Source organism: Aspergillus pseudonomiae (genome assembly GCF_009193645.1).
Source record: "Aspergillus pseudonomiae strain CBS 119388 unplaced genomic scaffold BDV37scaffold_28, whole genome shotgun sequence".
Lineage (NCBI taxonomy): Eukaryota > Fungi > Ascomycota > Eurotiomycetes > Eurotiales > Aspergillaceae > Aspergillus > Aspergillus pseudonomiae.
Window position 1 is genome coordinate 218,276 of NW_022476020.1, and position 27,708 is coordinate 245,983.

General features: G+C 48.0%; 8 protein-coding genes and 4 non-coding genes across 12 annotated transcripts; 5 read left to right on the forward strand and 7 right to left on the reverse strand.

Annotated features, from left to right (window-relative positions):
* Positions 1 to 303: 303 nt before the first annotated feature.
* BDV37DRAFT_271202 (fungal specific transcription factor domain-containing protein) lies at positions 304 to 2,441 on the forward strand (the record flags this gene model as incomplete). Its single annotated transcript, XM_032084687.1, has 6 exons — positions 304 to 323; positions 399 to 499; positions 712 to 1,265; positions 1,323 to 1,707; positions 1,900 to 2,057; positions 2,424 to 2,441. 6 exons carry the CDS (start codon positions 304 to 306, stop codon positions 2,439 to 2,441), a joined length of 1,236 nt encoding a protein of 411 aa, XP_031942072.1.
* Positions 2,442 to 4,370: 1,929 nt separating this feature from the next.
* On the reverse strand, positions 4,371 to 6,648 carry BDV37DRAFT_105724 (glycosyltransferase domain-containing protein). The gene is made up of 2 exons (XM_032078258.1): positions 6,337 to 6,648; positions 4,371 to 6,278 (listed from the first exon to the last, which is right to left on the reverse strand). The coding sequence occupies exons 1-2, from the start codon at positions 6,520 to 6,522 to the stop codon at positions 4,659 to 4,661; spliced, it is 1,806 nt and encodes a 601-aa protein (XP_031942073.1). The 5' UTR covers positions 6,523 to 6,648; the 3' UTR covers positions 4,371 to 4,658.
* Positions 6,649 to 7,112: 464 nt separating this feature from the next.
* BDV37DRAFT_105760 (uncharacterized protein) lies at positions 7,113 to 8,491 on the reverse strand. The gene has a single exon (XM_032078259.1). The coding sequence runs from the start codon at positions 8,314 to 8,316 to the stop codon at positions 7,285 to 7,287; it is 1,032 nt and encodes a 343-aa protein (XP_031942074.1). The 5' UTR covers positions 8,317 to 8,491; the 3' UTR covers positions 7,113 to 7,284.
* A 272-nt stretch (positions 8,492 to 8,763) lies between these two features.
* Positions 8,764 to 10,412, reverse strand: BDV37DRAFT_246863 (slipin family protein). The gene is made up of 4 exons (XM_032081807.1): positions 10,016 to 10,412; positions 9,773 to 9,890; positions 9,221 to 9,713; positions 8,764 to 9,167 (listed from the first exon to the last, which is right to left on the reverse strand). Exons 1-4 carry the CDS (start codon positions 10,200 to 10,202, stop codon positions 8,931 to 8,933), a joined length of 1,035 nt encoding a protein of 344 aa, XP_031942075.1. The 5' UTR covers positions 10,203 to 10,412; the 3' UTR covers positions 8,764 to 8,930.
* Positions 10,413 to 12,621: 2,209 nt separating this feature from the next.
* BDV37DRAFT_t94 lies at positions 12,622 to 12,692 on the forward strand. Its single transcript has one exon. It is a non-coding gene; the product is annotated as a tRNA-Gly (tRNA).
* A 2,465-nt stretch (positions 12,693 to 15,157) lies between these two features.
* BDV37DRAFT_t95 lies at positions 15,158 to 15,229 on the forward strand. Its single transcript has one exon. It is a non-coding gene; the product is annotated as a tRNA-Met (tRNA).
* Positions 15,230 to 17,469: 2,240 nt separating this feature from the next.
* On the reverse strand, positions 17,470 to 17,553 carry BDV37DRAFT_t103. The gene has a single exon. It is a non-coding gene; the product is annotated as a tRNA-Lys (tRNA).
* A 679-nt stretch (positions 17,554 to 18,232) lies between these two features.
* On the forward strand, positions 18,233 to 18,316 carry BDV37DRAFT_t96. The gene has a single exon. It is a non-coding gene; the product is annotated as a tRNA-Lys (tRNA).
* A 253-nt stretch (positions 18,317 to 18,569) lies between these two features.
* On the reverse strand, positions 18,570 to 20,715 carry yvc1 (putative potassium ion channel Yvc1; the record flags this gene model as incomplete). The annotated part of the gene is made up of 5 exons (XM_032084688.1): positions 18,570 to 19,011; positions 19,057 to 19,126; positions 19,251 to 20,185; positions 20,247 to 20,574; positions 20,640 to 20,715. 5 exons carry the CDS (start codon positions 20,713 to 20,715, stop codon positions 18,570 to 18,572), a joined length of 1,851 nt encoding a protein of 616 aa, XP_031942076.1.
* Positions 20,716 to 21,496: 781 nt separating this feature from the next.
* On the reverse strand, positions 21,497 to 22,628 carry BDV37DRAFT_271207 (translation initiation factor eIF2 subunit alpha; the record flags this gene model as incomplete). Its single annotated transcript, XM_032084689.1, has 4 exons — positions 21,497 to 21,974; positions 22,029 to 22,253; positions 22,308 to 22,474; positions 22,551 to 22,628. 4 exons carry the CDS (start codon positions 22,626 to 22,628, stop codon positions 21,497 to 21,499), a joined length of 948 nt encoding a protein of 315 aa, XP_031942077.1.
* Positions 22,629 to 23,218: 590 nt separating this feature from the next.
* On the forward strand, positions 23,219 to 26,025 carry BDV37DRAFT_105811 (SulP family inorganic anion transporter). The gene is made up of 4 exons (XM_032078260.1): positions 23,219 to 23,817; positions 23,896 to 24,525; positions 24,577 to 25,099; positions 25,161 to 26,025. The coding sequence occupies exons 1-4, from the start codon at positions 23,354 to 23,356 to the stop codon at positions 25,854 to 25,856; spliced, it is 2,313 nt and encodes a 770-aa protein (XP_031942078.1). The 5' UTR covers positions 23,219 to 23,353; the 3' UTR covers positions 25,857 to 26,025.
* BDV37DRAFT_105830 (uncharacterized protein) lies at positions 25,972 to 27,311 on the reverse strand. The gene has a single exon (XM_032078261.1). The coding sequence runs from the start codon at positions 27,245 to 27,247 to the stop codon at positions 26,195 to 26,197; it is 1,053 nt and encodes a 350-aa protein (XP_031942079.1). The 5' UTR covers positions 27,248 to 27,311; the 3' UTR covers positions 25,972 to 26,194.
* Positions 27,312 to 27,708: the final 397 nt, after the last annotated feature.

Genomic DNA, 27,708 nt, shown 5'->3' on the forward strand with positions numbered 1-27,708 from the left:
TAGTAACTAACTATGCCTAAAGTGAGCCGAGTGGGTCATAAAACCAAATTTATCATGTGGAGGTTTTGTCGGTAGCAAACCAGCAGTGGCCCGGTCAGCACCTGGGGGAAACCCACCATTCCCATTAGGCCGTTCGTTGTCCAGTTCCCTCCGGGCAAAGTCAATTGTATTCTTTGCGTTTTTGTATTGTCTCAGAATTATCAGGTTGCTCGATTATACCAGGAGACCTATTATAGCTACCAACTCCATGAGCGGATCCGCCGTCGCTTCACGTGGTGGAAGAGCGCGGACTGCCTGCGATCTATGTCGGCATCGGAGGGTAGGTAAACGGCAACTAAGTTGTGGGGTAATAAACTAGAATCACTAACGATTGACCTTTGCTCCATTGTGCCCAACAGATTGGCTGTGACAGAGCGAAACCAGCCTGCGAAACATGTACTCTTGCGGGGGTGCCTTGCACTTTCACTCCAACAGCGCAGCAACGGAAAAGTGTTCGCGAGTAAGATGCAAGCAGTCATCCTCTCAACGAACTCAATTAACCATGTCATAGAGAGCTGGCCGATGCGAAAGATAGAGTACGACATTTGGAAGAAGCATTGAGGGCCGAGCGAGAGAACCGTCTGAATTCGGACCAATATACGCCTCCTAAAGCTCTTTCAAGCGGAAGCAGTCCTCTTGAAGTCCCTCCCCAATTACTCAGTTCGTGGTCAGCCACCAATTATTTGCTTGAATCCCACAGCTTCGATGCTGCGCTATCGAACTTCCGGTGGCATCTCGGGTTCTGCGGTCCTCGCGCCGCTCCTTTTGCTCTAACACCATCCTTCTCCTCCACCGTTTACGAACGGACGGGGTTCGTTCTCAATATTGAAGATTTCTTAAATCAGCTAGCGCAATCGTTCAAACTGCAGCATCCAACACATTCAACGAGGACCATTGTTCCGAAGTGGCCTCCACAGTCTCTAATACAGCGTTCGATAGAGTACTTTGCGAAAAACAGACTCTATTCCATTTTCCCTGCTGTCGACTTGGAAAATACACCCATTCATCTCGACTCAAAAGCCCTTGGAAATCCCGACAGCACAACCAGTCCTGCCAACTATGCCTGTCTGGTTGCTTTAACGGCTCTGATAACCCGAATCCGCGGGAATGACCTGGCTTTTGCTGACGCCGACCCTGATGCGTATGTGCAAGCAGTGCTGACTTTGTTACCCGAGTTGATAATAGACAATGCCAACATACGAAGCCTTGAAGCTCTCACCTTGCTAGTAAGTGGCTCTCACGGTTCTAAGATCAAAGCCTATCTTTAATAATACTAATTCCAGGTCCTGTACATTGCCCCCCTTGGTCAACCGCGGCCGGCAGGTATTCTGCTTGCCATGGCTATCCGAATGCTGTATAATATGGGAGCAAACCGAAACAGGGCACCCCCCGATGAGACTTTAGAACAGAGCCAACACCGCCAACACGTGCGAGCTCTGTTTTGGGTATGCTACTCCATCGACAAAGAAATGTCGCTTCGGGAATGCAAGGCTCCTTTAATAAACGATGCCGACTGTGATCTGCATCTGCCTGCCGCTTATGTCTCGACTTCCTCTAATCGGTCATTCTTTCCAGAGCCTTTATCAACGAAAGAGCTTCTCCTCCCGTCGGACCTTCGTCTTGCCCTAATAAAATCCAAAATACAGCATTTGCTGTACTCTGGCCATGGTATAGCCCAGCCTGAAGCAAGGCGGATTCAATACATCCGTGAATTGGATCAGGAGCTGAGTGACATCAAATCGAACTTTCCAGTTACGTGTCAACCGGAAGACGTCTTGGACCGAAGCGTGCCCGATTCCTTACTTCATGATCTGAGTCTACGGGGTGTGAACATACATCTGGAGTATTACTACTGTCTAGCAAAGATTCATGGAGCGAGCAATAATGGAGGTATACCATCTCGTGAGAGCTGGTCCCTACTACCGTCTAGTATGGAGATTTGCCACCAGTCAGCACGGTCCACTTTACTCTATCTCAGTCGAATGCGCCATTCGATAATGCCTGAAACCTTCTGGTTGGTATGACCTCTTTGATTGAGCGTGCATGTTCGACTAACTCTGGGTCCTCTCTTTTCTGACAGGATATATGCTCAGCTTCTGCTTACTGCAGTAATCTCTCTCTTTTGGCAACTGATTACCACCTTTCCTCCCTCACCGACTTCCGAGGAAGACCTGCAGATCATAGAGGAGACCGCGCTTATATTCAGTGAACTTAATCGAGATAACCAACAGGCGAGTTGCTTTCCTCCGTTCTATCTCACTGAACATTTCATCCAAAGATTGGTCTTCTTAGCAAGACAGTCGCTCTACAGGGCAGCGAATCAGTGATCATACACCATGCTAGCGAGTTTCAGTGCGACAAGCATGCACATAACACTATGGTAGCTTGACGATTGTTTTTGAGCAACAGTCAACTTTAAGCTATAGTGTACCACGTCATTTGAGCAAAAAACATGTAGAAGAGAAGCCTCGAATGTTCTAGCCCGGTGCGGATCATAATCCATGGCTAATGTGGTATGTATTGCAATTTTCCTATTGAGTCTTTTATGAACCCTTTCAGTGTCGTATTCACACAGCTTCACTTGCAGTGAGTGGGTCAGATCAAAACGTATGATGGCAATGTCACATTCCACAAACAGGTGGGGGAAGAAAAGACCAGGAATTCATCGATCGATGGTCAAGATGACTTGACTTTCTTCTCTCTGAGATAGCAGCAATATGCTGTGCACTGCAACAGGCCAATGGAAACTCATACACGGTGCCGAACATAAGCCAGTCTCTATCTCCAGGTTGTGGAACTGGAGCTTATCATGGAAGGGCCCGTAGCGCCTTTACCTGCATTAAACCATGCATCCAGCTGTTAACTTTACTGGCCGGTTTTTTCTGTCTCTTTATGCTATCCTATCCCGCCCAGTAGACATGTGGAATACAATGAAACAAAACATGAATTTTCAAAAATGCTGTTGATATCTCCGATCTACATACCGAATACCCCTAAGCAGAATGGCCGAAAGGCGGAATCACATAAAAACAGAACCACACCGCCCGATTCTGCCGTCAATATCTCTTCAATTTTCCCATTCCCCTCACATTTTCACTACAATACATATTCCATGAAAGAAATCCCAAACACACCAAACACACATAAACAATGAGGGTACGCTCCCAATCGCTAGCCCCGACAATAATACTGCGAATCTAACAGTGAAATTCCAGGTAATCGACCCCCAATCGGCAGTCCTCACCAACATCGAGGTCCTAGCCTACCTAACAGCAAACCCGCCACGCCGACCAGCAAACCCACCCCCAAACCTACGACACTGGGTCCCAAGCCCAGACCTACGAGACCACAATACCGTCGTTAAAGAGGTACATACATACATACATACATACATAAATACATACATACATACATACATACATACCCTCCGCCTACCTTCTGCAACTTCACAATAGCACCCATTCTACAATAGAACCAAGAAACGAATCTCAACACCAATGCACCAAGCCCATGTTCGAGAGAGATAGAGAGAGAGATAGAAAAGCTAATATAGTCAGATTCACAACTATGTCTCCCGCCTCTCACCCCACCTCTACAAATACCCAAAATACACCCACCAAAGCCCCGAACAGCTCCAACAACTAGCCCAATCGCAATCCCAGACCGATACCCCGGCCGTCCCGCTCATCCAATCGAACGCACCGACGCCCATGGACATCGCGCTCCGGGATCTGATTACCCAGTTACAGCCCTACGGGTTAACGAAGGGCGAGGTACTGATGATTGTTAATCTGGGTGTGGGGATGCAGGATGCGCCTGCGGGGGCGGGTGAGGATGGACAGGAGGAGGAAGGGGGAGAAGAATCAGGGGAGGGCGAGGGCGAGGCTGTTAATGGGAATGGGGACGGGATGGATGTTGATGTTAATGGGGAGGGGGCTGCCGAGGGGGAGGCCGAATTGGGGGAGGAGGATTATGGAGCGCTTGCGCTGTTGGATACTGTTATTGAAGAGAGGGAGGAGCGGTTCAGTGATGAGGATGTGGTGGCTATTCTGGGTATTATTCGGGGTACGTTGGGGAGGGGCCAGGCGATGAATGGGGCCGGGTAGGTTGGTTTTTTTTTTTTTTTTATTCAGGTTTTATTTTCTTTGATGGGTTGGATGGTGGTTGGATGTAGGTTTATTTACTTGGACATTGTCTTTTTCTTTGGTTGTTTTGGCTTATGAAAATGATATCCATTGGTTTTTTGGTGTTTATGTGGAAGATAGCATAATGTTGTAGGTATCTTGGGGTATCTCTTGGATACTTGTAGGGAATAAATATCGTACAAGAATGTCACTAGGCCATTTCTGAAGAAAAATGAGATCCGTCGTGTCGATAACGCACGGTTAAGCATATATGGGAGCCGAATATCGTATGTAAATAGATGCCATAAAACATGGTCGATGGCTCGCGCTGCATTGGCAGCCAGATCAGAATATATGTGCAGGAAAATAAAAATGGGGATGCAGGATTTGACAAAGCAACGAGGGGTGTGGTCGTTCGCTTTCGGATTTGGGTGCAGGCAAGCACCTGGCGATTGTAACGCAATGGGCATAACTCAAGCAAAGAATGAAGTGCAATCACTCTTCTTTGCCCTTGATCAACTGGCCAAACTGGTTATAAATTGGCTCATCGGAGCCTCCGTCCTCTTTCCTCCACTTCCCGAAGCCATCGTTGAACAGGTCCCGTTCATAGCCCACGCAAACTTCGCTATAGTCGATCCACTCGCCCTTCTCGGTCCAAACACCGCCCTTGCCGCCTCGCAGATCCCACCACTCTTGGCCTCCTAGTAAGGCCGACTGCGCGGCTTCGAACCCGCTCGGGGAGCGCACATACTTGCGGAGAAGAGCTCGTGCCCAGGGGTGGTACCACATCTTAGACCACCACGTATCGCGCAGCTTTGGGTCTCCATCCAGGCGAACCAGGGCAGGGACCGCGGCCGAATGGATGTTGGTCAGCAAGGGGAGGTTGTGCCATGAACGGTGCTGGGGGTTTGGGAGGGCGTCCAGCGTAGCATTGTACGGGGGGTTGAGAGGCTCATCTTTGCCAACCTTAGACTGGGTAAACGGATTGCCGACTTGCTCGGGATTCAGATCCTCGGGAAGCAACAGGCGCCTCTCCCGTGGGACACCATGCTGCATCTGGACGGAAGACGTCCTGGAGACATTGTTGTACTGTAGCCATTCCACGTCGTTCTTGGAATTCCACATGTTAAAGAAAAGTTGGGATTCATAGTCAATACCAATACCGTACTCGTACCGGCGTCCGGTCTCCAGGAGCGGGTGCAGCCCTGTAAGATTCGAAGCTTCGGAAATGCCGATCTGTGTATACATCCATTCCATAAATGGGCTCGAGGTTCTGCGCCTTTCCAGTTCCCGCACGTACTCTTGTCGTCCGAATAATTGGGTCAGAGCGACATAGTCCCCTTGCACATTGCGGTTGTGCTCAACTAAGCGCAGTATCTCGGCATAGATTGCCTTCAGATCTGCGACTTGGCCGATCACAGCGCCTGGCTTGATCCACCGCGGTCGAGTAAGGGTGCCGTCCGGGTAACGGTCAGTTTTCCACCCATAAATGTCTGGGGGGAGGCTGGACTCCGGTGCTGCAACACATCCTGCATCACGAGAGAGGCCAGGGCAGCATTCCTTGCTGGCACTAAATAGGACTCTCTGTGTATACTTTTGCACTGTCTCCGGGGGGCTTTGTTCAAAGGCCTTTTCAACCATCACAAGGCCATACTTTTGTTGCAGCTTCGCGTTGTTCTCCTTCAGAAGCTTCTGGAATCGTTGAATTAAGACATCTGGGGGTAATTGGAAAAAGAAGTCTGTTCCATCGGCGATGAGGACGAAGTCATTGTCTTGCACGTGCCGCGTTTTGTCGAGGAATTCATATATGCCGGTGATCCGGTCCCTCATAACATCATATTCTTTAGCTCCGTCGGGGAGTTTTTTTCCATAGTTAATCAGCGTTGGAGGTGGATAGTTCAGAATCATGGCGGAAGTCAACATGCGACAAAGGGCGGGGGATTTGCTCTTTGCGGGAATGACGAGGTGGAATGAGGGGTTGTTTTTCTGGAGGTTGCCTGGAAGCGTATCATTTCTGGTGAGAGCAGGTCTTCCTTTATAAACGATCTGTACGTCTTCGGGACGATCTTGAGATGAACGATATGATGGATATTTCAACCAGTAATTGACAGCTGGCTACAGAAGGAATAGTGGTTAGTCTGTATGCTAAGGTATACAATTTGCGAAGGCTCACCTCAGTGGGAGAATGCGACAGAAGAAAAATAAAGAGCAGGAATGCTGTGGCTGTAAGGAGCAGAGTTCTCGTCGGTCGAGCCCTCGGTCGGAAATGGTAGAGCTGCTGTAGGTGCGTTGTTATCGAAGATCGCGCCGAATGATATCGGTCGGCCCAGGGACCATTGGGAACCCCCAGAGTAGCCATTCTCAGGGCGCGTGAAGTATGCGTTAAGCCTTCGGTTGACACGAAGTCCCTGAGGACAAGCAGTCCAGAAAACGTCAGTCCCCCTGATCGTGCGAGACTGAGTTCAGCGTTCAGCGAACGTGGTTGGAGATCACCGCAAGATCAGCATTCCTGTAGTAGAACATCTAATCAAAGTGATAGCTCAATGACAGCAGCCAGACGCCATATCGGGTCGGCGCATTAAAAGCATGCAGTCGAGGATAATGACGACAGGATGGTAAATCGGAACCAGAGAATTATAGCGGGCGTTACAGACGCCAAAACTCAGAATGACAGATTGTCAACTGAAGAAAGAGAAAGTGGATTAAAGTTGTATGACCTGAAGTTTAAAAAAGCGTACGTTGCAACAAGCGATGAATTGCGACGAGATTGGGGGTGATTTACGTAGACGGTGGGGACCCTTGCACATTTTCCGCGTGCGACAGGAGATTGTTGGTCTCCCCCACGGCTCTTCACTGAATTCTAGCCCGCAATATCCATTCAGCTGAACAGGATATACTTATGGCACTTGCAATAATCAATTCGCTGAGAATGACAGCTGACAATGAAGCCTTACGCCCCCGCCGTTCAGATCGTAACTCCCCATCGGCCGCGTCAGACATATCTCGTCATCCCCGGTCTTGGCCGTTTCATGTATGTTGAGGCTTTGTTACAGGTATGTCGGGCACAGACATGAAACGTTGCTAGGCTATTACTATACACACGTCCAAAATATGCAACGTATCATTCAAGGTAGATCTCCTCCCGTAGTCGCTGCAGATTTTTGAAGATACCACCTGCCGGCCCTTCACTTTCCTGGCGCCGATGGCCAACTGGTGGCCTCCCCTGTTGCTGAGATGAGTTGGTTTTACCCTGGTTCTCCAGCGTCCGCCGCCGGTCATCGATCATCTTCTCCAAACTGTCCACAAATCTAGTCCGCGCTTTCTCCTCCGCGGTTCCTTTCCACACGGTTGCCAGTCCTCGTAGAGCCTCAACCCGCCTTGTAGCAGCTTCCAATCCTTCGTCCCCTCCACCATTGCTATCGAGAAGCTCTGTCACTTCGGTGCGCAGCTTCTTCGCAACCTCCTGGCCCTTCTCCTCTTGACTCTGAGCCTCTGAGCCTGGTTCTGGAGCTGACACGGAAATAAAAGACGACGTCAAGGAAGTCTCAGACGGCGGTAGCGGCCATTCCATTGAATCTCCAAACGTCTGGACAACTTCTTCCAGGCGGGCTCGTACTTGGTTCAGGGTTCGTAGCTTCGTGATAAATTCGGGATCCTGGACAGTCACCTCTCCATTGACCGCTGCCTGGGTCTCTTCCCCGTCGTCTTCTGATCCCGGATTGCCCTCCTGGTTGGATTCTACCGTGTCCGGAACGAACCTCGCAATATCATCTCGTAAAGCTTCCGTCAGGGTCTCGGACAGTCCGATTGCTTCGCCGCGCAGCACTTCAACTTCGTAGGCGAGGCGATTGCCACTCCGTAAAATTTCATCGGTCAGTTGAGTCAGATTATTGGAGAGTCGAACATTCTGCGCGTTTATCTGCGTAAGGATCGACTGCACTTGGGTCGATAACTCGGCGAGGGAAACGGCCGTCGAGCCCCGAGGGGTGTAGGATTGCGGTGACGCCAGCGTCAGCGGAGGGAGGACATCGTTCAGGAATTCGGCGGGGTCAAAGGATGGGTCGGTAAAATCGGGCGTAATGTCGAACGAAGGTCGTGAAATGGGTGTTCGGGCAGCTGCGCGTGCCGGTCCGGGATTCTGTGATGGAGCCATTTATTCGGGTGAGAAGTGCCTTTGCGGAGGCATTGAGGGGCAGGATTGCCCTAGGAAGCGCTATAGCATGAGCTAATTCAAGGACGTCGGTCTTCAAGTTAGACTAACGCGGTTTGTGGTTATTATATAGTACAAGCGGTAGCCTGTTGGCCCAGACCTACGGCAATGCGGCGCATTGTGCCCCACGAAATGGATTCACCGCCTCGGACTGCTCTGTGACTCTGTCGTTCCATTGCTTACATAAATTTAATGCTGAAATATGAGGCCAGATATCAATATATTATTTCTTGAATAACATCAAAGACTCGACGATGGCCAGGCTCAAAGAGAGATATTTCAATTATTGACAATGAATAGCAAACTATATCTGATGAATCACACAAGAAAGCTCAATCTTCACCCAAGCAAAGACAGGGAAGAGGATGGGTATCGTCAGTCCATTCGAACAAAAAAAAAAAAAAAAACCAAGATTAGAATGTATAGAAAGCCACTAAACTGTCTGCGAAAGGCCTCATCATTATAGAACACGCAGTTGAAAATATTCAATCAAAATTACCGTATGTCGTTCCAAATCAGTCATCTCGTATTCTTTGGAATTCGGGAGGATTCGTTCTTCAAATATCCTCGACCACTCGTGCGTTCATAGCGCGCTGAAAACCGTCATCTACATTGCCGGTTCCATAGCGGCTAGGTCCCTCGCCGGCATTGTCAGCAGCGGCAAGTTGTTGTTGCACAGATTGGTTCATGGCGGGCAAGAATATGACTTTGCTGTTTGCAGTCTTGGCCATTGCTTGCATTGCCTCGAGGTACCGGATTTGCATAGCGGGAGCAGAGGAAAGAATATCAGCGGCCTAGAGGAGAAGTTAGATCTTACTCGCCGATGTATACACAAAAAGAGACATACCTGACGCATCAACTTGGCCGATTCAACTTCGGCGCGAGCGGCAATGACCTTACTCTCACCAATTCGCTTAGACTGGGCCGCCATGGAAAGCGAGTCCTGCAGATCGTCGCTGAAAATAATATCCTTGATGAGCATGGACTCGACCTGCACACCCCACCCAGCTGCTACGTCTTCGATGATCTCCGAGGTGGACTGGGCGATCTCCTCACGGCGTTCAATCACATCTTGCAGGACTCTCGCTCCGATGACATGGCGCAAAGTGGTCTGGGTGCGCTCGACAAGCGCCTGTCGTACATTGCTGATACCGAAGGCGGCTTTGTGGGGCGAGATGATTTGGTAGTAGATGACAGATGTCAGGTTCAAAGTAACATTGTCCTTGGTCATACAGACCTGACGAGGCACCTCGACGATCTGGATCTTCACATCGACTGCGGTTAAGTGCTCACTCAGAGGGTTCACTTTAACAAGACCAGGGTCGACTGCACGTTCGAAGCTGAAGACTAAGTCAGTACAATTATCTTTCTTCACGCTTCCATTCAGGTGCCCACGAACCGTCCAAACTTTGACACGAGACCAACTTCACCTTGAGCCACGGGCTTATAGGGGTTCGGGCAGCAGACGCAGCAGGGGATAGCACCGAGGAATCCAATGAATTCGCCAAGGCCATGAACTACATTGGAGATTAGCGGTCGCAAGTCCAAAGTTACTGGGAACACACTTCAAGTGAAGTAGATTACGACAGGAATGTGATGGAAAGAGTAGAAATGGTGGAAAGCAAAAAGCATGGAAACTTACTGAGGCCTGCATACCACCCATGAGCCTCTGGGTTTTCAACATCGTGCTCAAGCTTCTGCGCATACTTCGGCTGCAGATCAGCCAAGCGCGCAGGTTGGACACTGACAAGACCGGAGTGTCCACGGTCATGGTGGCTACCGGGCTGAGCGGGCGCCTTGCCATTTACTACTGATTCTTCGGCGGACATGTTGAATATGGTTCAGATAGTGGAGCAAATAACAGGAGACACTTGCGGATCAGAACAGAGTAGATTTCTTTAAAATACTCGGACGTAAATAAGTTCCGAGAGGCTGGTCAATGATACGAGGTCGCAGAGAAGAAGAGAGCTGGAATATATACCGTAGCAATGCCGGAGATGAAGGGAAGGTGAACGGATTAAATAACAAATTGATTTGGGATGTTACCTCTCACTATGCATGAGCTAACTATTGACCTAAGGCAGCCCTCTCCGCTTCTGAATGGGTCCGGGTGGGTTCCCGGGCAGTGGTGGGCCCATCACCCCGTTTTCAGCCTAGCTTAATCGAGCTGGACGCATTCGTTGGCTGCGGCACGGGTCAGTTGTTGGAAGGACCCATACAGAAGGATGGCCTAAGGTTTCTTCCAAGGCTGAGTCACTTTCTTGGCCCTGTTGGTTCAACTTGGTTTGCTGGATGATCAGGTGCTATCTGTGCTGCTGTATCATAGGTTGGCCCGGCAAGTGATCTAAAAGGCTCAAATTGAAACTCTACATTAGCTAGTGAATACGAGTTACCCTTTTAGGGAGGCCAAATGAAGATGATCCTTGGGAGTTTTATGCGATCCTGGAAAAATTACATCATCCCAAAGACAGCACCGCCGCCCCTGACTCCACGTGAACATACCTTAGCCTCTCCAGCAATGCTTCCAGATGTCTTCTAGTGGCCGCCATTGACTTCACAATGCACACTGTGCGTGATGCTAAATAATAGCTTGGGCCCTGCACTGCCCTTGCCCAAACTCCGATTTACACTTACAAACACCTCCTCTTAATTTAAACGTCTGCGGTAGTACCGTCATGCTGCAGGGTCTCCTGCCGTTGCAACATGCACGCCGTTATATGCTCCGTACGCTGTACATAAGATAAACCCTGGTCAAATTTCCTTCGGAGAATATGATCCATAGTACGTACATACATACATATGGCTATGCACATTCATACTCCGTATCATTACTACCTTTCTGGGAATTACTCGGCCCGAGCAAACACTACCGTTCTTTGCCCTGCTGTTGGGCGCAACGGGGCTATGCACCATCCTTCGCGTGTTACCAATCACTGCCCTTGGTAGACCGATGGGGCACTGCTCCCAAAGTGCCAAGCGTTGTGCCGATCTCCAGCACGTCGAAATGGCACCTTACTTCAAAGCTCTTCCACACCCTTCTCATCCAAAGAACAACAACTTTGTTGCCACCTCTCAATGCTCTTTGGGCTGCAAAGTATAGTGACACTTTGAAGAGCTGGAATGGTCAACTTAGAAGACAACTCAATCCCCCCAAGTCAGGCAATCTCGGCGGAGCTTTGGGGGCGCTTTTTGCTTGAGATCATAGTGGGTCGGCTACATGTTTGTAGAAACCTTACGCTGGTTATTTATTTGGGGTCTTCTATCAGGGATCTAGGAGAGCTAACATTGTTTGGGGAAATGCAGAGCCGCGTATTGGAGTCTTCTGATGTGATATGCTTTTAAAATACAAGCTCTGCCTCAATCTACCGAAGCGTGGCAATGCCATTTATCCGAAAATAATCGCCAGTAATATGGTCACATGCTCTTGGCACTAGGTCTGGGGCAGTGTCTGGTAGTGTACTTGGATATAGACTGCATACATGGTAACGACGCTCGCGAGCTTCATCCTACCGAATCAGTCGGTTAAGCATGCATGGCCAATCATATCCAGCCATTATTCCTAGCAAGCAAACGGGTGACTCTATCACCGGGGCAAGTCCTGGTAGAGGCATTTCTTTGGTGTGATCATCTTAGAAGCGTCCCGACGCCAGTTATAGCATTATTGGTTAAAGTCAATTCATTGTTAGGGTTATTTATTGTGTACGATCCATGGATATCCACATGTCACAAGATTTGCTACACAGTTACAGGCAAGACATTGATCAGTTACTTTTGACCATATACTGCAAGGGTACCCCACGTCTTTCACCCCTGTATGTTCTGAAGCCACGATCTTGCACAGGGGTTGCGTGGATCTTTACATTGCCTCATCTAATATGTTCCCGTGAAACGATGGCCTCGAGATATCTATCAATAACTCCTTTACCGGTCTAACTGACATTAGATCTACGTTAAACGTCATGGATAGGTACTTGCAACACGTGTTATCAAGGATGGCCGTCACCTGGCAATACTACCACCACACTGCACCCATTATTTGACCGATGCGCCGCAACTTGGAAAAAGCTGGTTAAGAATCATAATAATAAATGAAGTAACTCCCAGAAACATGCATTTCTACTTCAATACACCGATCTTATCTCAAAAGAAGATAGAATAGAAAAGTTAGAGTTCTTAGCATACATCATACATGGTGCCAGGACGCTGTAGGAATATAATACCAAAAGTAAAAACCTTTACCAGTAAGAAGCATCATTGGTCTAGTGGTAGAATTCATCGTTGCCATCGATGAGGCCCGTGTTCGATTCACGGATGATGCACTTCTTTTTTTTCTTATTTTTACTCTTTCTGGCTCATTTCTCGCCTCATCTACTTTCCTTCGCATGGAGCCACATTGGCACCATTGTGTTTTTAACCCAGATCATTCGGATAGTTGGAAAATCGATTTCAAACATAATATAACTCCAGCACCTATTTGGACACTTTTCCAAATGAGGCTTGATAATCATAAAATAGCGGTCAAAAACGTAAGTACAGTAAGAAGTACAGCTAAACATGGGAGTTAGAGTATGAAGATAGCTTCGTCAGAGGTAAATGTACTTCTGCTTACATCGTTGAAAATATCAGAGGGGAACCGGCATCTCTATTATCAGATCAAGTAGATCCGTATCAAATTTATGTAGCACAGTCCACGCTATAATATCATGATATCCGGGTCCCATACCTTCTCTTACATAGCGCAAGAGCATTTCCATGGATGTATCGCTTAGCACCTAGCTGCACGCACCTCCATGTTATGCTTGACTGTATAGACCTTGCCGATTTTCAACCGGGACATGGGGTCCAGCCGCTGGTTATAGGTGACTGGTATCGCCTCCCAAGGCTCCCTGGACATTCGCGGCTTATCTGGGCCATATAGTAGCTGTGGATTCCATGTGAATGACGGCATGTTTGGATAGGTCTACACAAAACTTTACAGCTCCTTCGTTACAGTGTGTGTGCACCGACTCGGAGATAACACTTGCCTCTAGTAGAGTATCCGGATAGTATCACCAATGGTCCCCCAACGAATCCCATACGAGGGAGTACATCAACTAATTGATTAAAAAGTGATACAAGTACAGCCCTCGATCATGCATGGACTCTGAAAACGCCATACGCGTGCTCCTGCCAAAAGAGGGAACTCGATGGCAATTGGAAAGGCCATGAGTCAAGATGAAAATATCTTCAAGGCCGGAGGATTCTCGGATTACCATCGTATGTACGCCTCCTCTGGAGCAAATCCTGAACGGCAATAATGATTCCTGCCTCTTCTCTGTGGGGGTAATTGGCATGTCGTTCTTGTTCATCCACCAGGCGTAGGGAAAGCTATAGCAGCTTGCGCAACGAGCCCTGGAAAACATCAGGCTAGTACTTTCAGTCGATATTTGCGGTGTGGTCCCTCTTATCGGGTAGCGTATCACAAAAATCCTGCTTGGAAATGTCATGGTTGACAGGGGGGTTGTTTGGTTTGAGCTGGGAAGACGATACCCCGATCAGTTCAGGAGAAAGGTCACGATGAAAGAAATGTTGCAAAAAACCAACCAAGTGAACTGTTCCCTGTTGGCGAAGCTCGAAGCATCATTTCCTCGGAAGGGACTCAAGAGCACAGTCTCCGACATCCTCTCGGGCATGGACTGTGATGGAGTATTATACGCGAAAGAAGAGGACAAGTTGGTGGACCCTACGTAGAGTCGCAAATGTTACCATTTCCAGAGCTGTGTAGATTGCACCAATTGTTTGCGGGGCGCGAAGCGCTCTACAAATTATATAGAACTCACAGGTTCTGTGTGCGAGGGTGAGACATCGTGCATTGTTTGCGTGGGTTGTTTTTGACATGTAGATAATGGTATGGACCCATAGAAGAGCATCCTACCATCACCGTCTTGTCCAGAGCATGGAGATAGCTGTTTGGTAATATTGATGTTGTAAATGTTGTGGATGGTTGGGATACTAGACTCACGAGTCACGACTGCCTGCCTGAGGTATACCTCACCTGATCTACCAGCCCCAGTTTGGTAACACAAGCCCTAAATCAGCCAACATCCAAAACCATGACATTATATACCATTGCTTCACATCTCAACGAGGCAAGGTTATGGCATCAAATTTCCAGTAATCGAGGGCCCAGACCTTCCTGCAGTCGGTAGGAGTGCCAATTGCATGTCGGTGTGTACCTCACAGGCGGATGTCTCGAGGGCTGATGGTTGATAATCTGCTGAAAGGGGTGCTTTCAGTTCTGGAGATTAGTTGCTTGCGGCACATATCCTTGTAGTATGGCAGTCTATACATAAATATATGTCTTCAAATAGCGTGAAGACTTCGCGGAGTGGTGGAAAGGGTATAGCATCCCGGGACCAAGGCGTCGCTCCCCTGTAGGCATAATAAATTACCTCCGTACACTATTTACCATATTAGACAATAGATTTTCTTGCATTTGCATGGTCCTGACCCGCATGAACGCCCCTCGGCCCGCAGTACTCTTTGTTTGCATGCTACATGCCTGCACAGCGGCTACGCAGAACCCACCCCATAAACACAACTTCTCCTGATAAGAGATGGTTTTCTAGATATTTAAGCTTGTCATCTGATAGATGAGTACTACTATACTATATACAGAGCCTGATATAACTACGCTAGTCCCGATTGGGATGTGCCCATGGCATTCAATAAAAATGTCTGTATTCTGATTTACATCTTTTAAGACTTCATATTTCGAGTCTCTAATCAATCATTCAACAACTACAGCATGTTAGCTCAGGGGAAGAGCGCCGGGCTCATAACCCGGAGGTCCCTGGATCGAAACCAGGACATGCTAGGACTTCGATATAACTTTTTGAACATGAGGATATGTTGAAACGGAGCTTCGGCGTTTTTTTTCGGCATTTTTGCTTAGTATCTTCTTCCCACTTGCGTACAAAGATTCTATGCACCTACAACTATCGGCTGTACTCTCTTTAATAATAGGAAATAGTTTAAAATAGGGCCCTTCGTCCTGTTTCATGTCTTCCCTTTCCCGAGTGAAAAGTCTGCCGATCCGGGATACGACTCGAAGCCTCGGGCCCGATACTGGTTCTGCCGGTATCCGGTACACCGCTCGGCAAACCACCAATAATATTGCTACTTTTCCTTAAGAGGCGTTGGACCCTTCGATCGCTCACAAAGAGTGTCTGTCTTAAGGGATCCTTTTCGTTTACAATGTTCCAATGGATTTTACATCAAACTACTTTTAATATGCCACTATGAAGCAATTATATTTCCTTAGCACTGTACTGTTTCTAACCCCACTAGGCTACGCGTTTAGCCAACATCACTGTTGTAATTTTTGTCACCAATCTAGAGTCATTGTGAGGTTGTCATCATTGGCGGGTTGGGTTGTACGGCTATGTAGGGCTGCATCTTATCAGCGGGATGTTGATAAGATCAGATTGGCTATCTTATCGATAACGGTAATCATGTGTTATCACGTGATGAAGCGCTCCTCACCAGCAGCGTTGCGTCTTGACAGCTCCCAAAGATCAGCATGACTGTTGTCGTGCTTGTGTACTCTCCATTAAGGTCAGAGCTGACTGTCAGCCTGGTTGATTGAACCTCGACGAGGTCCAACCCTTTCCATAATGGATATCCAACCGACACGTGACTACTCTAGTCTTTAACTGGGGCCTGGCTTGGTTTGGTATTGTTATTATATCACAACAGTCTAATAACAAATAGTGTATCACCATTGGACCTCTATATAGTTCTAAACTAATGCCTAGGGCCGCATTTGAAACCACGTGGAACCCTCCTTGCATTGGGGTCGGTGTATTCCAAGCTTGGTTGCTCTACGGAATACCGCTATATCGTCGAGCCCGTGGGAAGGGCACTGGCTGTGGTGCATTAATGGGACAAGCATTTATGCCTAAACAACACGACATAGCTGATGCTTAAGGCATCAGCATCCAAATTTACACCTAACACATATACAATAATACACATCTACCAAGTCAGGATATGCTTCTAGACACCACCGACTGAGGCCCAGGTCCATTGGTGGAGACTAAATAAACGGTTCATTTGAAAGCCTCTACCCTACGTCCATGTGACTTCAGTCTTCGTTCTCGCGCCTATCTCGGGCACCATATGCTGTAGACTAATCGAGGTGTAAGGTGCTTACATATGGCATTGAGGTTGATCGTTGGAGCCAATGATGATATATAGTGATGCTCATTCCTCGGGATCTGGATAGGGGTTGTAGATTGAGGTGTTATATGCAGATCACTGTTGTCAAACATCAATAGTGGAGTCGCTGTCGATCAACATCCAAGTCCAGTACAGAAATTCGTCGCCGTTTTCGGTGGTCACTTCGCGATATCTCTGTATCCATGTGTTTCGTATGGTTCTTTATGGGTCTCAACTCTTGGCTCTTCTACTCGGGCCTGTCATTTTGTCTGGATGACATTGTGCGCCTTGGAAAGGTCAATAGGGGCGGTATGAGTTGTCGCCAAAGCTTAGAGCTGTGGGGTGTCATGTCGATGGTTGCAAAGACGTCGAATCAGCATATGTTCCGATTCAAACTGCCTGGTAGTCTAAACTTGGGCTGGCACCTTCCTTCGTCGTTCAATCTGCATATGACGCCACAATATGCGATCCTATCCAGATCCTGAAGAAGAATCATCACAGTACATCACCATTGGCTTCAACGGTTAATCTCCATGCCATATAAGGAAACACCTCGCACCTCGATTGGTGTGTGCTATAGTGAAAGCTTGGTGGGATATACATGGTTGGAGGCCTAAATATTATTGAGCTACATTGACAGGAGGCATTATACGCCCGAGGAGATGTATCGATCGCCGCCAAATATATAATCACAACCGCAAACATATCCACACCCATTAAGCAGCCACGAATGCAAACTTGGTATCACCCAGGACGTTGACCTCAGACTAGATTTCTCGCTAGCGAAACGAAACAGTATATGGCCCAGTTATAAAGTGCACATAAAACAGAGCCTAAAAGAGAGCATAAAACAAAGGTGGTGAACCTCACATATAAAAAGAGAAAACAAAAAAGTGAAGCCGAACGCGGGGGTCGAACCCGCAACCTTGAGATACCGTGACGACTAAGAGTCTCACGCTCTACCGATTGAGCTAGCCCGGCTACTTGTTGAATAGTCTTTTAGTTTTTGCCTACATATTCCTGTAGTCAAAAGATAGACTCTTCATATGCCGCCCCTTCTATGTGCAATCTATAAGGAGGATGCTTCAAGGTAAGATCTTCAAATGTGATATTTACTTTTCACCTTTGGTCTTTTATTTGCCTTATAGTATTATGGAGATATAGTCAATGTCGCAATAGTCGATTACAGGGCTTTGGACCTTGGTATGCCATCCCACTGCCATAGCTTCCGACTTTGTTTGCTTCATGAATTGGGTTTGTTCAAACTTAACAGTACCTACTATCGCCCGAAGAATGAAACCCACAACTAAGTACTCGGTCATGTAGCCAGCTTACTTAAGACTTCTCTAGGTATCAGGGTCAATCATCTAGAATCACACCGTGCACATCTTTCTATATCAACCGATACTTACTACTCCTTGGGATCATTAACAGTTTTCTACTCGTAAGTGTGCAGTATTGCGGCCAATACACCTTATAGGCTGATGGGTACACCGGTTCTCTAACTATACTACAGCCATAGGTCCATCCACGAGCATAGTCACCATGAAGTCTGAGGAATGACTTGGAGGATCAAAATCTATGAAAGTGCGTAATGTCTCCTGAAAATTCCAGGCTCCAGGCTTGTGTTGCATTAAAATTGGAAGTTTTCCAATAACTAGCCGGGCTAGCTCAATCGGTAGAGCGTGAGACTCTTAGTCGTCACGGTATCTCAAGGTTGCGGGTTCGACCCCCGCGTTCGGCTTCACTTTTTGTTCCCCAAGATATTTATTCCTCTACTAAAGACGATCTGTGTCTGCCATCATGGATGGCATGGACGTGGTCTGTCAACGAGTAGCTAGAGGACTGGATAGATACACTCTCTGCCGCAACGGATTAAAAGAGCCATATAAGTAACATCAATCAGACAAAATCACGCAAAATGAAATGACCAACTTGCAATCTCCCTAACCTAAGCAATCTTGTATACATCTGCTCCATCTCTACTTAGCCAGTAGCTATTCGCGTTCAAGTATGGTCGAGCTAGACCCGCCGTACAGCGTTCCTTTGGTTGCCTTCTCTCCAACCAGTAGCTTCACCGTCTCCGTTAATTCACGTATCTGTTCTTTTAGCTGAATGATCTCCAGAGTGCAACTGTCCATAGTCACGTTGGGAGTCGTGTCCTGGACAGTCTGCTTCCAGCTTTCCTCGATTGCAAAATCCACTTCCTCAGCGGCATGCTCCCATTCCTGCACGTCATCATCATCTTCCTCTCCACGGCGACGATTCCATCTTATCCGACGGGCTTCGCGGGCTTCAAGGGACGCTGTTATGAGAAGAATTGGGGAGTAGATGATACCCATGATAATATCATTTAGCTTTGCGTAGCGTTTGCGTGGGAGCCACCATTCGAAGGGTGCGATCAGGAAGATAATCTCGATGAGGTTGAATGCTACCATGCTGTCAATATGGCAAGGCTGTCAGCTAGTAAAAGAGATGACTTACGAGGGATGAAGACATTCTCGTCTGGCGCCCGGACGTAGGACATCGTTTTCTGCGCGAAGACAGCCATATACTCGTCAATCGCGTTTCCTGAGATATCTTCGTATGCGCTGTTGTATAGAGCGATAAGGATATTGAGCAGAACTGCCAAGGTGTCAGCAAAGCCATAGATTTCAGAGCAGGGAAATGGACCGAACCTGTCATGATGATAAAGTTGAATAAATAGTAAAGGATAATGCCGAACGGGTACGCGAAATCCTCGAAGGTGCCAAACTCGGGGCTTTGCATTATACTGTTTGCCATGCCCTGCACAATATTTTTGACAACAGGGATATCGGACTCCACCTGAGCCATCCCATAGAAGGCTTGGAAGAAGCCCACTAGGACAACGAAGAGGAGAGCAAAGAATATTATACTCTCCTTCATCATGACCCTCAGAACGACAAACATGGCTCCGAAGAACCGAAATGAATCCATATATAGCATCATACGCATCCAGAACATTGGCCCCGCAAATGCCAAAAAGTTGTAGCTTAGTTCATTGAGTATTTGTCTCTTCTGATCATCAGCCGAAGGTGAGTGTGTCAGAGCAGCGACACGAACGAAGAAGGAGACGGCAAGAATGGCGTAAAGGGTGGAATTGAAGGCATTCCAGAAATCAAAGTAATGCCGTCCAATCTTCCATACTTTGGTCAACTCGTCACAGGTGAATGCAAGGGTCATCATATAGAGGATGCCTTCCGCGACATCGAGATCCCCGGTCCGATTGACAGTATTAATGACTTGAGTGTAAAGTGCAAGGTACACTAGAGAGACAGCGATTTGGCATGCGTTCTGATACAGAGGTGTCCTCATCCTATCGGGGTGGAAATGGACTGCAAAATTCGTGTTATCTTTTTCATGGTAGGGAACGAAGTTGGTTGGGTTGCCGTCCTGTTGACAAAACCAGCCGTTCCAGAGATATTTGATGCATTTCTGATATCCAGAAGATCCGATGATCCTCAACGCGTGAAGGTCTACAGCACGCTCAATGACGTTAGCCGGTACAGTCTCTTCTCCGTCGACGAAGACAGAATACCGCTTGAGCAGGGTATGGAGCAGTAGAAAATCTTGGTTCTCTTCAGTTTCAATTCTATACAAAGCGTTAGTATTCACGGTAAGTAGCTGCAGCGTGGATATTGTAGGGTCATTACATGCGCTTGGCTATAACCTCACATGCAAGGGCCCGACTCTCGTGAAGGTCGGAATCCCAAAGCTCCTCTATAGCTTGAATTTTGAACCAACGTAAGCATACAAGCAAGCAAAATACAACACAACCTTGAAGGTCTTCGCCGCCCGCCTCTTTGGCAGTTCGAACAACGTTGTCTGTAATGACGCGACTGGTGGGACTGGTGATGACGTTTTCTTCAACCTCGCAGGGAATAACTCGCTCAATCTGGTACTTTAGTCTAAGGGCCACTTTAGTTATTTCCTTGGAAGGCCCAGTGGAAGAAACAGGATCCGAATCGTAGGCGGGAAGTACTGTTTATCATGTTAATACCGACTTGCAGCAGACGGCACAGCTATGTGGAAATCGGGGGACGTACACCGGCGACGCTCCACTTGTAGATGACGTCGAGCACGTCCAGTGTCAGTCTTTAAGATATTGCGCCAAAGCCCCATACTGAGCAATGAATACCCGAGTCTCTATAATAAAGAAAATTGGCGCGCGGAAGGAAAAGGAGGAACGAAGGTCCGTTGGTAAAGTCTGGGGATAATTAGTAGGTAGCTTATCTCGCATGCCCCACTCTCGGCTACCGCCACGATTGGTGGTTTTGAGAGGTCTGCATACGAATCAATATGGAACCAGACCTCCTCGAGCTAATCTTGATATTGTGTACGCATGACTTGAATAGAGTGGAAGGATATGAGCTCCAAGCAAAAATCGGACCAAGCCAATGCCAATAATGTTAGGTTGTGACCAAAAAAAGAAGAAAGTTTTGATAGTAGGTGTCTAACAAGGTACCACCGATCTTGACCTGCAGGTCAAGGAAAGTTATGTACATGAGAATGCGGAATCGAGTTCCTCAGCGAACCAGAGCTCAGTCACCAGCAGGGACAGATGATTGACCAACAACCCCTAGACGAGAAACGACGAGACAACCACAGCCTCGAACGGGGTAAAGCACCCCCGAAGTTGACTGCTGGGCTCGCATCCCATAGCTCCTGAGCACCTCTGCTGATCTCGATTCTGCCCATGAGCATATTGAACCGTCTCCCGTCTCATAATTCGTGTCACATTTGAAACTCTTCTATTAAACTTTTCCCCATCCTTGCAACCAGTACTCATAACCAGCCTTCGTATTCAGTGTCGTTCAACTACACCTCGCAATTTTCTGACATTCTCCTCTTTCGAACCAAGCTCAGGGGCCTAAAATGGCGCTGTAGGCGTACTGTGTGCTGCTTACTCGGGAACACCTTCATCACTCTCAGACTGGCTCTCGTCACCGCTGACCTCCATGTTCTCACGCTCACGCTTCTCCATGAGCTCCTGGAGTGCGGCATCATCGTGCTCGGTGACGGCCTTGGGTGCCATCTTGACGCTGCAGCCACCTCCAGCCTCCTTGATCCTGGACTCGATTCTCTGGATAGCTTCCTCAAGCTGCTTGATACCAATAGCCTTGTCCAAGCACTGGCTAGTCAAGACGTACAGAGGAGGGGCGACCAGCTTGACCTTGACCTGGCTATCGGGAGTGTTGGCCTCCTCGGCAGTACGAAGAGCGGCCTTAACCGCATCGATTCCTTCATAACCGAAGCAAGTAACCTCAATATCGGCGCGAACCTTGGTGGGCTGGGGCGTAAGCCTCTTGCTGATATAATGCGTCAACTCCTTCTTCACGGCCTCGCTGGGGAACTCAACATCGTTCCACACGTCGGGGTTCCTGAAAAACGTCAGTTACATCAGAAAGCCTGGCTGAGAGCCACCAGTATCTTACGTGATAGAGATCTTAAAGGCGTCGTGAGAGTGGCCGTATTTCCGGTTCAGAGGCCATCCGATGTTCTGATATAGCGTCTCGAGGGGAGTCTGAGTGGCCTCTGCAACGTGACGCATGATGGAGTGCACCGCTTTGCTCTTGTTATATCTCTCCTCACATTTGATAACATCCTCTGGGGAGACTCGTCGCTTGGAAAGATCAATATATCCTACAAGTAGCAAGATGCTCTGTTAGTTGAAGTCCACCACTGATGACCGAATTCTCTGGAGCGAAATTCACTTGCCCTTCTCCTTGTCAACACGGAGCACGATGACGACTTCGTTGCGGCCGATACGGATAAGCTTCTGGATACTACGAATACGTCTCCGTGAAAGTTCGGAAAGCAGGATCATTCCGTCAATGTTATCGTATTCGAGAAGCTTCACATATGCGCCCATTTCGGCGATCTGTGGCATTGGAAAATAACCGTTAGAAGAAAAATTCAATAACCACACTCTCAGACACGGTGATAGAAGCGCATACCTGCTTGACATTGACCATGACATAGCTGTCGACCTCCGGGTACTTCTCCTCGTAAAAACGGCTGTTCGTTAACGACATTTTGGCGGGGTTGCGCCTTTGTGAGGCAAAGCTAAACGGCGAACTTTTCGAAGGAAAAAGAGATTCAAGTCGAAAGTCCCGTAAGAAACTGTCCTCTATACAAACTTCCGGAAGAAGTCGAGGCGGTTAGATCAACTGGAAAAAGAGTTTAACGGCAGACCACCGATGAGAGTCAGAGCACACTTCAAATCACTTTGTGGCGGCTCAAAACCCACTTTGGGCTGGGTGGTGAGTCATCACGTGCCCTGGTGGTATACCCACCGCCCGGCAGAAACAGATAATGATTCGGTATCGTCACCTTATCAGGCATATTTCTTGGTTTTGCAATACGTTGTTCAAGGTTGGACGGAGCGAGTGAAGGGAAAAGCAAGCGAATTCAGTTGGTTAATATCGTGCCCTTTGGGTGGCCTTTCTTGTCAAGCGGAACGATGCGCTTCTTTACTCTTGGATAATGATATTTACTTCAAGGTTCTTCCGTCTTCATGCTTCCCTGGCATCGCCCGCAAACTACCAATCGTAGCCACCGCCTGTTGCACTACGGGATTTGCTACTTTTTCACTCGCCTATTTTTTTCGCTGCCTTAAATTCAGCCAGGCTTTCCCTGTTTTCTTTTCCCTTCAATTCCTTCGTCTTTTCCTCTTTCATTGAAGCGCAGCACTCATGGCGAGTGCTGAGTTACTCTGCACATCATAGCGATACTGACCCACCGCGATCTCCGGGTAAATATGGATTCCAGCTCTGTCCAGGAGTCGACTCAACAGCGCTCTTTGCGGGATCGCATTTTCAACCTCTTTCGTACCTCTTCCTCAAATGACGCCCCAGGTCTTCCAGCAAGGCTCGTAGCCACCGAGAGCGCAGCGCAAAACGAAGGGTCGGCGATAATCTATCCGCCACGAGAGCCTGATGCAAGGACTCGTCTTCTGGAATCGTATGATCGCGGGGAGCGTGGTCGGAGGAACTACGGTGATCATGGGACTTTTTCTTCACGACCCGAACAGGAAGATATCCAGAAATGGGATGTAAGCTCTTTGCAGAATGCTGGTAACGAAGAAAGACCGCAGCTTCCAGGAGAAGCCGACGGCCATATTGGGCCTCCCAGCGACGCCTCAGGATACCCACAAGGACCAGAGAATATACCACCGCTAGACTCCTCTTTTACATCATTGCACATGACGAATCATAAATCTCTGTAGGTTTAGAAACACGTTTACCCTGCTTTCTAACATAACTGTTATCTCCATTGGGGAGACAACTAACGTCCGTCAAGGTATATATCATACTACATCCCGTTTTTCAACTGGATTACCCAATATCGGTGGTCATACATCCGAGGAGATTTGATTGCTGCGACAACCATTGCGTCCATCTACATCCCTATGGCGTTGTCCTTATCCTCAAATCTCGCCCACGCACCTCCTATCAATGGTCTCTACTCTTTCGTGATCAACCCTTTCATCTATGCAATCTTCGGGAGCAGTCCGCTGTTAATAGTGGGCCCAGAAGCAGCAGGCTCTTTGCTTACTGGGACGATTGTCAAGTCTAGTGTCGGACCAGGCCCGTCTGGTGAGGATGACGAAGCGGCGAATGCTATGGTGGTCGGCATAGCCACTGCTATGGCGGGTGCCATGATACTGATCGCTGGGCTTACACGATTGGGATTCCTGGACAACGTGCTGAGTCGGCCCTTCCTTAGGGGTTTCATTACAGCAATCGGTTTCGTGATTTTTGTGGATCAACTCATTCCCGAAGTCGGATTGACCGATCTAGCGAAGGAAGTTGGTGTCAGCCATGGGACTACGGTTGACAAGCTCGTGTTCCTTATAAGGAACATAGGAGATTGCCATGCGCTTACAACCGCAGTGGCTTTTGGAAGCTTCGCTATCATAATGGTATTTAGGTTAGTACTGGTGACTTGGAAGCCTGGCGCCTAGACTGATTTCGATTGCAGGACTCTCAAAAAAATGCTCCAGCCTCGGTATCCCCAAGTGATCTATCTTCCGGACCGAATTCTTGTAGTTATTCTTTCAGCTGTCCTGACATGGCATCTTGGCTGGGATGAAAAAGGGTTGGAGATTCTTGGGCCCTTGAAACAAAATGCCGATGGCCTTTTTACGTTCAGATGGCCTTTCCAGTTTAGCCAAATGAAGCATGTACGCGCTGCAATGAGTACTTCTTTCGTCATTGCCCTACTTGGCTTTTTTGAGTCTTCTGTTGCCGCCAAGGGACTTAGTGGCGAGGCCAGGCAAGAAGGTGTCCAGGGAATGCCTGTCAGCGCTAACAGAGAGATGGTGGCACTGGGTCTTGCTAATACTGTTGGGGGCTGTTTCATGGCGCTTCCTGCGTTTGGTGGGTATGCAAGAAGCAAAGTTAACGCTTCAACTGGAGCTCGATCCCCGATGAGCAGCATTTTCCTGAGTGTTATTACCTTGGTTTGCATCATCGTGCTCTTGCCGTATTTATACTATCTTCCGGTGAGTCTCAACCCCAAATACTCCCGAGTGAAGGCTGACAGAATCTGTTGCAATATTTTAGAAAGCCGTTCTTTCTTCTATGATATCTGTCGTCGCTTTCAGTCTCATTGAAGAATGTCCTCACGACTTGGCTTTCTTTATCCGTCTGCGTGGATGGACGGAGCTAGTCCTAATGCTTCTCATCTTTGTCTCCACTATTTTCTATTCTCTAGAACTGGGAATTGCCCTTGGTATTGGTCTTTCTATTTTGATCCTCATTCGCCATTCTACGCAGCCTCGGATCCAAATCCTGGGTAAGATAGCAGGCACCACCGACCGTTTCGAGAACGCCGAACTCCACCCTGAGAGCGTTGAGTTGATCGAAGGCGCGCTCATTGTTAAGATCCCGGAACCTCTGACCTTTGCTAATACTGGCGAGCTCAAGAATCGTCTTCGGCGGTTGGAATTGTATGGCAGTAGTAGAGCGCATCCTTCTCTCCCCCCCACACGCACTCCCGAACATAACAAGAATATTATATTTGATGTCCATGGTGTTACTAGCATCGATGGTTCCGGTACGCAAGTCTTATATGAGATTGTGGACGGGTATGCAGACCAGGGTGTCAGCGTCTTCTTCTGCCGTGTCGCAACTCGCAATGTTTTCCGCATGTTTGAACGAAGTGGAATCGTGGAGCGATGCGGTGGGATAACTCACTTCGTTCATGGTGTCGACGAAGCCCTCCGCCTCGCCGAATCGGAAGATCAGATTGACATCTGAACTGTAACATGCTACAGAACACCGCGTTGGTTACATAGCTGCGTTCTGTTTATATAACGTCACACGATATAGATGATGCTTGATGGTATTGCACACATATTAGCCGGCCTGTTCTGAATTTGCTCATCTTAAGCACCGCTCTTGTATCATGGGTCATGCATGAAATCTTGTTAGTCAATGCCATAAATCAAATGACTGATAGAATTTTTATCTCTGCAACAATGCCTGCCCCCCCAAAGAATTAACGTGAAGAGTAAGCCGTCCACGTTGTGCACCTCGCAACCCCATAGATCAGCACCAGAATAAGGGGCATATGCTCTACCTAGAAGCCATGCTGATCAACTTTCTTGATTCTCCTCGACAAGGCTCCTGCGAATGACAGAGAGAAGTAGCACCTCACTCGCTCGTAACGCAAGGCGCTTCTTCTCGCTTGGAGCGTCATCATCATTCTCAGCCGAATCATCACCAGCAGGCCCAGCTCGGATAGGCTGCGCAACGAGTTTCATCTTTCCTTCGGCGCCTAGAACGAACCCGTTACATGCGATCTTACTGATACGCACATGTTTTCTTGCCGGACTATCCTTAGCTGATGAGCCAGCCAGATCCAGATCCATCGCCAGATGCTTCTCAATGTAAGAAGAGAGACCCGAGAGAATAGAACCACTCGGTTGATTCGAGTCCCCAGTAGCAGGTAAAAAGTTCTTGATAGAGCCTCGTGGGATATTGATATTGAGGGACCTCAAATCCGGAGCCACATTAGTAGAGAATGACACAGTAATCTGTATCTCCTTCACGACATCCTCCAGAATAGCCTGTGAAGCCGCCGATTCTCTATCGCGGCCTTGTGTCAAAGCGTCCACGTAAGACGCAAGCCCGGCACATAGGAACTGCGAAGGGAGGCGAAAAACAGAACAGTAAGTGTCAAAGTTCGCCGAGAGAAAAGAGATGAACGTTTGTCGTAGCGGGCCCGGTAACCGCGTCAGCAGTAACGGGAGATATGTGGAGGTTTTACGCGAATGGGATCCCTCTGGTGGTGCAAGCAATGCTGCTTTATAGGTGATGTTTTCGTATTCCAGTACCACGAGGATTCCACATGGGCTCTCGGGAGCATTGGAAGTTTCTAACGCGAGGCTTGATATAGCTTCCCAACTGCAGTTTTTGAGAGCGCCAGTTCTGGAGAGCGCGTCTTCCTCTGGGGAGGGTGCGCTCGTGCCAACCTGAAATTCGGCTAGCACGTTACCGGTGAGTTGGTCGCGCAAGCGGTTTGCGTAGACTTTTAGAGCTTCTGGGTTGTCCAGGAGAGATTGGAATTCTTTTTCATGGTGTAGAGGTGATAGACGGTGTAATGTCCATGATGTATTTAGTATTTGATCTGGTGTTGAGGGGGCCATTTTGGAGTCTTAATGCTGGGGTTATACAATGTGGCTTTGGATGGTTGTTCAAGTTCACATGTCGAGTATGAGATCCTTTAGGAACGTTCCCTACAGTCCCTCTGCCGCAGCCGTAGCTCAGTTAACCAACTAACCAGCCCCCCACCGCCTTCAGTGTGCACATGGAGTCAACGATGATTCCCACCTCGACAATAAATTTATAGGTATTTTAAGTTCTAATATATCGTCATTAAACTTCAGTCTTATTCCAATCTTGAGATGTATATAAATTTAATTACACAATTACTTGACTCAATTTAGGCGTGACCTTCGTATTTAGATTACGGAATACCAAGACTCCAACAACCCTGTAATCTGGAGGTACCCTCTTTATATCTTCGCTATATTTCGAAGATTGGTTTTATCTATCAGATTATAAGTATCAATATTGAACAACGACCCTGCGGCGGGGCAATCTATGT